This window comes from Uloborus diversus, chromosome 5 (genome assembly GCF_026930045.1).
Source record: "Uloborus diversus isolate 005 chromosome 5, Udiv.v.3.1, whole genome shotgun sequence".
Lineage (NCBI taxonomy): Eukaryota > Metazoa > Arthropoda > Arachnida > Araneae > Uloboridae > Uloborus > Uloborus diversus.
In genome coordinates, this window is record NC_072735.1 from 183,279,647 (window position 1) to 183,292,876 (window position 13,230).

At 33.9% G+C, this 13,230-nt stretch overlaps 1 protein-coding gene across 1 annotated transcript in view; it reads right to left on the reverse strand.

Moving 5' to 3' along the window:
• LOC129221961 (RNA-binding protein Musashi homolog Rbp6-like) overlaps positions 1-13,230 on the reverse strand; it is a 369,344-nt gene that overhangs the window by 118,498 nt on the left and 237,616 nt on the right. The window contains exon 5 of the mRNA XM_054856358.1: positions 12,824-12,865. Within this exon, the coding sequence (XP_054712333.1) occupies positions 12,824-12,865 (42 nt within the window). The remainder of the gene's footprint in view (positions 1-12,823; positions 12,866-13,230) is intronic.

The following is a 13,230-nucleotide window of genomic DNA, read 5'->3' on the forward strand; positions in this document are numbered from 1 at the left end:
CTGCTTCCTTCATTGATCTTCCAAGTGAATGGAGCTGACCCGTGAACTCAGGCAATGATTTTTCACGTGAATTGAAGTGAATCGAACTGAATGAAGCGAGATTAGGACACTAGATTACTAGGCAACGTCTAAGAATTTAAGTTATCTTTTCTTCCTTTTTTTGTTGTACTAGAGATAAAATTTTTATTTGTGGTCAATATACATACATTTTAGACAATTTTATGAAACTGCCAAACAGGCGTTAGGGAGAACTTCTTGAAGTGCCCTAGAGTTGAAGTGAGATGTCGGATTGATGTAAAACCATTTCAGTTCATTGGTTATTTCCGCATTTGAGGAAGCCGCAAAAAGGTTACTGTTTGTTTTAAAACTGGGCTGGCATACTAAAACTTATTGATCAAACTCACCATGGACTAAGACATGTGGTTTACGTTTGCCAGAACGTGCGGCATGCGCGAAAAGTTGCCGGAAAAAAAAACTGTTTTTAAGCATATTTTTACATTTTTGTAGGTTGTTCTTTTCCCAATCTTTTACCAAAATATTATTATTAACAATAACTATTTTACCTTAATATTTAAATAACTTCTTCATAAAAATCGCTACTTTGGCTGTAGAAAGAAAAAATGGTGGTAAATCCAAAATGTCAATTCATTTTAGGACTCACTTCATTATGAACCTGCAGCTTTAAAATTAGTTTTCGGCATTTCCATGTACTATATTGATTGCTGGATTTAAAAAAGAACACAAAAACTATAATGCAATTTTTATCATGAGTGTTTTAACATTTTAAATGAAAAATATTTTCCAGTTGAAAGTTCCAAGACTGTTTACCAGGCGCGTGATTCCAATTAGCTAGTCTGGTTTTCGTGGAAGGCTTCTACGAAGAGAGGCAAATAAATAACGTCCACTTCCTCCATCATAAAACTGTCCGATAATCGAGTCCCAAAATCGATACATCTGCATGCATCGATGCCATTACACCTTTCGCAAAATTAACTCCTTCTGGAAAAGATGGTGCTGAGATAAGGACTTCCACTGATGACGTAACACACCCTTCTTCATCACAAATATCGATTCCTTTCCTCATTAACCGAGCGGCTCTTCAATGTTTCATCGCGGGGCCATCTTAACCCACGTGACAGGTCGCACCAGATGCTGGGCCATCGATAGAAGACGGAATCTTAAACGCAAACAGGGCATCTTCGAAACACTCTTTTTTTTTGTCACCACCCTTATCAACTCGTCTACACCCTTTAACGAGCACAAGTCCTTTAAAAGGCCATTAATTACATGGTTTTGGTTGAAATTGAGGCTCTTGTTAAACTAGAAGATTAGGTTAATTCTGAGCCATCCGTCATCGAGGATTATCCGGAGAACTGCCCGGTGCAGATAGGAGAGCCTTGATGAAATTTTGGTTGTTCTGCTGTGAAGCTCCTCCCCCTTTTGTTTAGGGGTAAGACGGCTGGTCCTTCCGGCAAATCTTGGCGATTTATCGTGGCGCCAAACAGTTGACTTCAGCAGGAATACTGTGCCGGAAGGGTCAAGATTATTGATTGTTCGCCGGGTTTCTAAGGCCAGATTATTCCTCAGTTACTTAGGTAACTGATAATACAAGAGACATTCCCGCAGCGATAGAATGATGACATGTTGCCGCGGTATTTGTATTCGAGCAGTGGAAGCACATATTGAGGAAGCTTATTATCAAGAAACTTGAACTGAGAAATCTATGGATTAGATGAGTCCGAATTTATGCACGAAATCGGAAGCGTTAGAAAAGTTAAGTATTTTAAGATTTGTGGACTTTTCTTATCTTTATGCTGTCTGGGCGAAGATGATGTGGAGTGGAGTGCCACTAAAGCGAAGCGAGCCGTTACAATGAATTTTTCAAAGTATCGACCTCTTTATGCTAGTTTCAAGAACTTTATTTTTAATCATAATTAATATGACAATATTTAACAGTTTAACAACATGCAGAACAATTAATAAAATGAAACTTTGTTTTTAGTTGCGTAAAAATCTCTTTGAATCTTACTTGCCTCTTTGTATTGTAACATATTTAAAAAATAAATGTTTTTGTTCATACTGAGAATTTTTACTTTCTACACACACACACACACACACACACACAAAATAAGTCTAAATTAAAGATTAAAATTTTTAAAAGAAGGCCTCTGAATTGGTGGAGATGTGTTTAGTTTAGCTTTTAATCCTAACCTATCATTATATCCTCTAAATGGATTTGTCCTTCACAGGTAAAACTTTTTTTTATACACGTGTGCATGTGGGTTGTATGTTTTTCTATTCTACATTAATTTCTACACACACACACATACACACAAAATAAGTCTAAATTAAAGATTAAAATTTTTAAAAGAAGGCCTCTGAATTGGTGGAGATGTGTTTAGTTTAGCTTTTAATCCTAACCCACCATTATATCCTCTAAATAGATTTGTCCTTCACAGGTAAAACTTTTTTCATACACGTGTGCATGTGGGTTGTATGTTTTTCTATTCTACATTACTTTCTACACACTCACATACACACAAAATAAATCTAAATTAAAGATTAAAATTTTTAAAAGAAGGCCTCTGAATTGGTGGAAATGTGTTTAGCTTTTAATCCTAACCTACCATTATATACTCTAAATGGATTTGTCTTTCACAGGTATAACTTTTTTTTATACACGTGTGCATGTGGGTTGTATGTTTTTCTATTCTACATTATTTCTACACACACACATATACACACAAAATAAGTTTAAATTAAAGATTAAAATTTTTAAAAGAAGGCCTCTGAATTGGTGGAGATGTGTTTAGTTTAGCTTTTAATCCTAACCTACCATTATATCCTCTAAATGGATTTGTCCTTCGCAGGTAAAACTTGTTTTTTTATACACGTGTGCATGTGGGTTGTATGTTTTTCTATTCTACATTTAAATTTATTGACGCAGGAATAATATGATCGTTTACATCAAGTTAATGTTCCCCATTAAAAGCAAAGCTTTTTTAATCTTATTTTATGCATTCAGAGTACATTATAAAAATAATGAATGCTTTTTGTGCATGTGAACGGAACATTTTCTGAATTTTTAACATTTCTATTTTTAAAAGGAAATTAACACTGATTATTATCCCGAAGAGAAAACATAATACGTCATTTCCTTATGTACTTTGAGCTTAAAAGTTAAAATTTAATTACTTGTGGCAAATTTCGCTCTAAAAGATGGCGAAAACCAAATCCAATTACCTAGGTTCGAACATTCATTGCGTTGTTCATGTTAATTTTCTCTTTAATTGCTCAAAACAAAAATTAAAAGTAGTCCAAGTCATGGCAAAGTTTTTTCGATTAAAAAAAAAGAAAAAAGGTTGGGGGGGGGGGGGCATCTGCGAAGAACAAATTCATTGAAACGTATAATGGACGGTAAGGGACAAATCTTTAACGTAGATTTAATTTATTTTTTGATGTTATTATTATGACTATTACTACTACTATCATTATTACTTTTTATGAATGTTGCTGCTATTATGCTATGTTTTGATTAATTTTATTATCATCATTTTCTTTGTCACAATTAGTATTATTATTACTATTACTAAACTACTTTAATATAATTACTACTTCCACCATTATAATAATTACAATAAATATTGGTATTGTTATAACTGTAATTATTACATAACTAACTCTAATTACAATTAAAAACACATAAAAATAACAAAATAGATAAAAAATACATAAATACATTAAAAATACATAAATAACTCTAATTACAATAAATATTGGTATTGTTATTACTGTAATTATTACCACCTGTTCATTATTATTTTTTATAATATTTACTTACAACCATTATATTTCGGTTTTTACTATTAATATTATTTTATTTCTTTATTGATATTATTATTGTTATTGCTGGTGTTTGTAATTTAAGAGTATTTTTATAGGAAATTTAGAGACAGTTGTATTTATACGGGACACTCTTCCACGATTTGACATTTACTATGAATTTTAATATTTATTTATTTTAATTTCAATTGTTTTTCGCTTTTAAACGTTAACGAGAATGTGAGCTAGCACTAGCTTTTTATAAAAATTTTCTACTTTTCACCTGTTTGCACACATCTGACTTTGTAGTTTATTTATTTTCACTGTATTCTTTTTTATTTGTTTTTTCAGAAAAACAAACAAAAGAATATTTTGCAGTCATTTCGAAGTAGAATACAAACATGATGCAATCTGTTGTGAAATTTCGCATACTTATGAGTATTTAGCACAAAACTTAAACTTTTACACCACGACAGGAATTTTTTACATTCCACCAAACTCTTCAACTTCCTAAATTACGTTTCCCGGCGCGATCCTAGACTCAATGAAATTTAAATTTCCCTAAAATGAGAAGAAACAATGCACAGAATGTCTAGTTTAATGAAAATCCACGCTTAACCGTGCAATTAATCACTTGGTGATGATGTTCTGCCGAAATGATAATTATAACTCTTCTAGCGTTAGAGAAAATCTTCGGTGTGACGCGAAAGAAAAACATTTACCACTTACGAAAGGAATTTGTCGACGTGCACCGCTGAACTTAGTGTATTCAAGAGATAACTTTCGTTCATTTGCGGAAAGTTTCACCTAATAATATCATTATATTGGATAGATCAGCGGTCGCCAACCGGTAGTCCTTGGAAGACATATTGGCACATGAAATATTCTTGACGGTCGAAGGAAAAACTGGGGCATTATCTATCTATATGGCGTTCCGTTTTAACCTGCAAGACCTTTATTTTCGCAACTGTTCGTCCTAGATGTGTACTTCCAATTGCAAAAATGTTCAAAACCAGATGCAGGGTTAAGATAATGAAAGTTTGAAGCGAAAATAAAAATAAATTTAAAAAAAAAATTAATTTGAATTTTGTCATCTTGAATTCAAATTATGTTTTTCGCAATCACGAGTGTGTGTTTGCGTGTGGGGGTATGTGTTTGTGTGTACGGGTTATGTGTATGTGTGTGTAGGCATGTGTGTTTGTGTCTGAGTGCTGGCATAAGTGTGTGGGTAGTTGTGTGTATGAATGTGTGTGTGTGGGGGGTATGTGTGTGTAGGCATATGTGTTTGTGTCCGTGTGCAGACATGAATGTGTGGGTAGTTGTGTGTATGTGTGTGTGTATGGTTTGTGTGTGTCTGTATGTATGCGTGTGTGTATGTGTAGGTGTAGGTGTGTGTATGTGTATGTGTGTGTATGTGTAGGTGTAGGTGTGTGTATGTGTATGTGTGTGTATGTGTTTGTGTGTGTGTGTGTAATTGTGTATGTATGCGTGTGTGTAGGACATGGATGCAACCTGGAGACGGCTTTTGCTAGAGGTAAAGCATCGTTAGGAGTCCCTCGACGGTGATGGAACGGAGGGTGGCGGTGGGAAAAATCAAAGGAACGTCAAAAACAGTCAAGTGAGAACAATAAGCAATCGTGATTGCTCAAAAAAACTTTTTATACGGGCCTCAGGTCCCCTAACTAATATTTAGAGAAATAACCTCCATTGAAAACTATTACTAACACAAAAAAAACTTGACATTTGTTCACCAAAACTCAAGGAGATATACCATTTCAAAGTTTTAAGGGACCATACAGAAGATAAGATTAGAACGTATCGTCCTTTCAGAAGAATGACAGGCCGTCTAAGTAAAGAAACAAGATCTTTATATTTTTCAATCCTATTGAAAAATAAATGCAAATGTCATGCCGTGATACGAAAAAACACTCTGCAAAACCTCGAACAATTTGAAAAACCACACTCTATGCACACATATCATTTTTATACTTCATAACTGCTATATTTTCCCTCAAAAGGTGTTATTGACGGCAAGTGAAAGTGGTCTAAGTCACAAAACGCTGCGTTTCATATCGCGGTGAATATTGGTCGTACTAATTTCAAACTTTTTTGTGTTGGATTTATTTTACAATGGAGATTAATTCCCTAAATATAAGTTAGGAGAACTGCGGCCCGTATAAAAAGTGACATTTTGTATTTTTTGGTTTATTTTTACTTCAAACTTTCAATAGCTTAACTCTGATTCTGATTTTGAACATTTTTGCAACTGAAAGTATGGATATAGGACTAACGGTTGGGAAATAGTCTTGCAGGTTAAAACGGAACACCCTGCATATAAAAATGGATGTATGTGTGTGTGTGTTTCTCATACAAATCCACAGTCTACGTCTTATCTTTGCTAAATTTCTGCGAAAGATTTAGCACAAAGGTCCTTTGATGCTGAAGAGTTCAAGTATTAGAGTTTTTGCCGGAAAATTCATTAAAATGAATGTTTGCGTTTCTTAATGACAATTACTAAGTTTTTGGGTTTCTAAAAAACATCGAAAGAGGTCTATACTTAAATTTCGAGTCATAAAATTGCTCTTTTCTACATGTTCACGGAAAATTTTACTCTATTTCTTTTTCTTTTATTTAGGCCGATTGTTGAACATTGGTCAATGACACAACTTTCGTTTTCGAGGTAGACCCCGCAAGGCCGGTCAACGCATCTAGTATGTTTATGAAGATTCAGTTCAAATGATAAATAACAAAACGTATTATGGAGTATGGATTATACATTTGAAAAAATTTCAATCGTCACTTTCAGCGAAATTCCCTCTGAGTTTAGCGACATTTTAGTTACCTTTTACGAATAACAGTTACTCTTCCTCATTGAGGAAGCTTGTGTTTTGGCGCGCATGAATACAGTGCTTGAGCCAACAAGGCAAAACAGTTCTGGCTTCAAGTTGCCATAAAACATGTAATGTAATTAAATTATTACTTATCACCTTCGTTACCTTTATCGAATGCATTTCGAATAAACAACAGAAAAGTTTTCTGATTATAATTACATAAATTCCAAATTCCTATATTAAATACATTTTTATTAAATTTATTTCGAAATATTAAATGATACGTTTAGTGGTCCGTGAAATTCTGAAGGCTTGAAACTGCTGGGAAAGATTATTTTGTGGGAACAAAAAATTTCTAGATCTCTCTATATGTCAATTTCTTTTTTTGATTTATCATGTACAGTAAGTACTACAGTATATGTTATCATGTACAGTAGTACAGTTCATGTTTTCACTTTGCTAATTATTTGTCTTTTATCATCAGGGTATTTTTTCCTTTATGGCTGGTTTAAGAATGACAACTTAAGATGCAGTAGAATAGGTTATATTTTGATCGGGAGCGAAACCAAAAAGAAATGTAGTGAGTGTAAATATAGGTAAGTAAAATAGGGGAAGAAATTACCCTAAGGATATTTTTTATGAAATATTAAACAAAAAATAATACCAATAATAAAACATGAAAGAAGACTTCATGCAGGTGAGTTTGGGGACCACGAAAAATGTCCATAAAAACTAGAATTCGCAAAATTGAATAGCATTGATTCAATAATAGCTTTTTTGAGACTGGTAGGTTGTTAGTAAAATTGCGAGCGTAGTATTTAAACTCTGTACCTTAAAGCCAGATTAACGTTAGTCACATTATCACTACTTTGCATGCAAGAGTAAAAACGCTTTTCTGGTGCACACAAAGGTTGAGACTTTTATAACACTGGTGAATAACTATAAACGATTAAAAAAAAAAGAGTTGTGGCTCATGCGAAGGAATAAGATTCTACATAAAATGCAGTAATAACCTGACGTACTGAATTATTGGTTCGCAAAATTGAAAGTCAATTGTACAACGTTAGAAATATATCAGACCAAAAACAAGAAAGAAAGTGTAACCATTCTCTAATCCTCATATATATAGCGAAGGATCGAGTAGCGCTGACGCCAGCAACAATGAAACTCGAGCCACGGCATGGTAATTTGATAATATTTTTCGATAATGTTTGACATGAGGGGCAGGGAAATGCTTTATTTCGACAAGGCTAAACTGAATCCAGTCACTTAACTCTTTTACTGGTGAGACTGTCATTTAAGAAGAATGAAAAAACGAAGAAATAGTCAACAATGAAAGCTATCTATTGGAATTTAGGATTAATCCACTGGAGTTAGGGTTAAAATTTCAACTATCAAAATATAACCAAACAGGCAATTGCTTCGTTTAAATGTAGAAGCAATTTTCACCCGTCATACCTTGACGGGCGACTTTCTAAAAGAAACAGTACCAAAGATGGGTAAAATTTGTATCTGTGATCTTTGTTACTGAACTTCATCTTGAAAGTGACTGAATAGCTAAAAGCCCTGTGATATAACTCCTTTTACGGAACAAGCAACAAAACCACCAACTTAAAACAAATCTCAAGAATTACCAAGCGTGAGACATTCCGAACAAACAGCTATCCTGACCGCTAACCCACTTAAAGAAACAATTCCTGAATGTCTGGAGGATCCCAGCCGCTTTGTTATTGTCGTGCCTTGATTGATACTGGTTGTCCACTCAAAGTGATTGCTTCAAAAGATGCTTTCCCGCCACACACGTGCTGCCTCCACCTGCATCACGCAGGGCTCCTACCGAGCATCTGGGGAACGAATACTTCGTCTGGAAAAGAATTCCAGAAATGCTGCTGCCTCCGTTTCGGCAAAAAAATGGCGCAAGTCCCGGGGCCCGAAGTCCTCGAGAGGATATGCAGTGCATCCCACCACCTCTTTGTTCTCCGGAAGATGCTCCGAGCTTTATTTACTTTTTCCCGAAAATATATTGAATTTGTTTACGGAATGGAAATGTGTTTTCTGCTGTATTAAACTAAGTTTGGCCGATTTGGAATGGGGAGACTTGCTTTATTCTGCCGCTTGTGTTCGGGCTATTGAAATGTTTCGAACAAGACGAAGGAAACCTTTAAGTTATTTGTGGTGTTTTCAATAAATAAATAAGGAGGAGAATAGAATTGGAAACTGGGCTCGGGTTTTTTGATAATCATTTTATCGTTCAAAATCAACAAATGCATTTTTACCAGGGATTTCGGCGATGAAGACTTGATGAAGAATCTGGAAGTCTTTACTGTACGAATAGAAGGCTTGCCTCTGGGATATTCCAAGCGGAACGAAATGACATTTTTGGGTGTGGTATAATACTTTATGTAATTTCAGTGGAGATATGTTAATCAAAAAATATCTTTGAGAATTCTGCAACTTGTGATCTGGTAGCCATGCTGCTTTAGAATCGAAAGTACTCTAATTGTACTTAACTGCAGCAAATAGCAATGTTCTGTGTTCAACTTCATCATTTTTTTCCCCTCTCTATCTGAATCATTCCCAACATTGTGCAAAAAGGATAAAAACAGAAAAAATATTCTACTAGCTGTTTCTTTAGTTATGAATAATAACATCATTACGAAAATAAAAAATTAGAGTCAAATTACTGGCTAGTTCTCTAGATATTAATTATGACATCGTTGCTCAAACAAAAAATAAAAGTAAATTACTATTTTTTTTAAATTCAATGTTAATAACATCCTTTAGCAAAAAAAAAAGGTAAAAGTACATTATCTATGTAATTTCTTAAAATTTTATTAATAATATTACAACGAAAGCAAAAATAATGAATTAATTTACTAGTTTTTCTTTTGATATTAATAAGGATATCTTACCGCAAAGGTGAAAGTTATTAATAATTACATTAGTGTGCAAACAAAAAAGATGAAATAAACGACCTGTTTATTGCTTTGAATGAAAGATTTTGAAGGAAAGTTCACTTTGAAACAGATAATATATACTCGTACTAGTCCCGTGAAGCTTATGTAAAGATCTATTATGAGTGAATTTTTTAAATGCAGAAGTATTTAAAATGCCTTTGTAATGCTTACAATCGTAAACGTTATATTTTAATACACGGTTCGTTTTCTAGCAGCTGTGAGCCTGATTAAAACTATTGCTTTAGAAAAAGTTATAATATTAATTGAAAAAAATCGCTTAATTTTTTATAATATTACTACAGCGTTACTCCCCCACCCTCTCTCGCTGCCGCTCGCGAATCCCGCAACAGCTTACGCAATTTACATCGGATCGCTTCTCTCGCTCGCTATTAGATGCAGAAGTATTTTAGTCGAATTTTATTACTATTACAGACAGAACTGTTCTCTGTCCAGAAAAGAAATGTATGTAGATATCCTAATGTTGCTCTGCGGCGACGATATGACGAAACTTTAAACCTAAAGTTGCATTTTTAAAATATCGTTCAGTTGGTGAATTATCACAATGGGGTCGTTCCCAAAACTTTAAAAGTATTTTTTTCTGAAAGAGCATGCTTAAAAACATAGGAGTTGACCATTTTTAAAATAATTTGTTTAAGTTTAATATTTAAAAAAAAAACTTAAATTGGTGCGCTTTTATTGTTTACGCTTCTGTCCGGTGACACAAATGATGAAATGCCATTCAGTGTTGCCTTTCACAGAGCAAAATATTTAATTCGCATCTTTACTCACGGGCATTGGCAATGATATGGTTGATAGCAAGCGTAGAGCGCAATTTTAATTCGCTTCTTGATTATCATAACGTGGAAACGTGGTAGAAAGATGCGCTAAAGATCATCATTTGTGACGTCATCAAGATCACGCCTTGTTTGAAAAATTGGACAGCTTAAAAAATTAATTAAAAAATAACTGTTGGGAAGATAAAAGTATTTTCTGGGTCCATGTTAGTTTTTTTTTGCTTTTTCTATCAGTTTCAGTGACAAAAAGTACTACTTTTGACTGAAGGAAACAACCCCATTTACAATTCGCTGGTTTAGACTAATTTGAGGCTACATAAAAAGTAGTCGAAAACTTTGTACTGCATAGTGAATAAAATATGACAACGTATATAAAAGAACACGACAATTACGTCAAAAAACAGGATCTCAAACGCTCCTCTATTGCTCAACATTGTTGGTCCTGCGGTCATAATTTTATTTTTTCTTCCGCCAAAGTTATTCACGAGTTTCGTCCATTCATGATTTAGATTTTTGGGAGTCATATTACATATGGAAAAATGCTAATTTAATCGTCAATGATTTGTCTAGCACTCCCCCTTTTCCTAATGTTTGGAAGTCTGTTATTTGATTTATTTTTTGTCCGTGACGTTTTCTCCTGAGTGCAACTGTCCTCTGGAGTTCTGACGTAACCTTGACGTCATCGTTTCTGGTACTGCTCTCATATCTTTTACAACTCGTCTCTCATTCCAATGTTCGCCTCGACTGTGTTTTAGTCGGGTGAACCTGTCTTCGTTTTTAATGCACTGATGATGGCACTTGTATTTTAGAGTGCCAAAACAGCTGTTTGCTGGTTTTTTTTAAACCTTTTTTCATTCTCAATTTGTAATTTATATACGTTGTCATATTTTATTCACTAATTTGAGGCTATTGTGGAGACATTCCCGTTTCCGTCTACCTGGTAGAACATTTCGATAAATGGGATTCTTGGCACTTTTCCTCCACTGTCGTCAGATTTTTTCTCGCCAAAGTTTAACTGCTAATGCAATTCAACCTAGCTGATATGGTAGGAATAAAAGGGTTGTAGTCCAAAACTTAGCGATCGGGAAAAATCCCAATAATCTACGAACCTTCTCATCTGCTTTCCTTTTATTATCTTTCAATTCAACTTTTCCCCACTTACTGTAGTCAAATTCTTTAAAACATGCGAATTCATACCTGTTGATTGTTCAATATTTTTGAGCTATTAGTTATAACAATGTTTAATTTATTCACATTTAAGCAACATTTCACAGAAATCCTCTAATATGTGGGTGAAAAAATATCTATGCGTATTATTGTTACGCATCGGCCGGCTGTTACATCGATAAACAGCCGGCATTTCTCTACATTAAAAACCTTTTTTTTAAATTTTGAAAGTTTTTAGAATGTGAGTTATAATTGTTTTAAATGAATTTGAAGATAAAATGAGGCGAGACTTCAATTATAAACATTGCGTCCCTGTTGATCGTGGTCAATGTTAAACAATACATTTTTTCTACGTCATAACGTTTCATTGATTTGATTGGCTGCTGAGACGTCATTATTAACGTTTTATAATATATAGTAAGAAAAGCAAATGAAAACTACTTCGACATACTTTCGTTTTTGTTAATATTTTCAGAAAAATGTCATTGAATATTTCATCTAGCTACTCAAATAAGTATATTTAAAAACATTCAGTATTATATTTAAAATAAGTATATTTAAAAACATTCAGTATTATATTTGAAATAAGTATGTATTTAAAAACACATTTATTGCTCCGTCTGGCTGATGCATACAAATTTTAAAAAGCTATTGAAATAATATTAAAATAGGTATGCATAAAAATCCCCACTTCTACTAAACGAATTAGAACAATGAAGGAAATCAAAAACTGCCTGAAATATATTTTAACCACCACACGCGAACATTCAATTTCATCTCACCACAGCTAAGAATAAAAATACTTTAAAATGAAACACGCTATTACACTTTATACTTTAAAAAAAAATCAAAAATCTTACTCTGTTATATTTTTTTTCTCCATGATAAAGTGTAGCAATTTCCTCCGCCTCAATTTACATACCATATTCTCCCTCTTTATCTCTCATATTATGCAGCCAAACTACTCAGATTAGTACTGTATAATTTTATACCCCCAACTGAAAGAGCGCCAAAAGGAGACGAAAATTGAAAAAAAAGGTTGAGGAAAAAAGGAGTCCTTGAATGTTAGCCAGATATTCATCTTAAGAATTTTCCACTCATAATTTTCCCTCAGCAGCCGAAAAGAATGCCGAGAACGATTGCCGATTCCTGGGCTTTTATCAACGTTTCAAATGTAGGTCGAGGAAAGGGGAGGAAAAAGGGAAAAAAACGATCCCGAAGATAACAAAGAAGTAGGGAATTTCCGTCTTACCTTTGGGTGTGCCCTTTTGGGGAAGGCAATCTTCGGATCGATCTGGAAAAGAATGAAAAGAAGAATATTACAAGACTCGTTGGCAACGTGTCTATTACACAAGTAAATTGAGCAATTGAATCAGGAAAAAAAAATTGAAATACTTTATTCATGTTTTGGCTTTAATTGGGTATTTTTGCACGTAAGAATATAAAAAGAAATTTCCAAATGCTGAATTATCATGAAAGTTTGTTTGAAGAGTTACTGCGATTACTGCGATTCCGAGTCACAACTGACTACAACTGTATTTATGTCGAGGACTGCATACTAAGCGCCTTGCCTCCATTATTTTATATACCGATAGATGGCAGCACCATCACCGGATCGAACAGTTAATGAGAATTTAGAACTAGTACAGGAGCTAATAG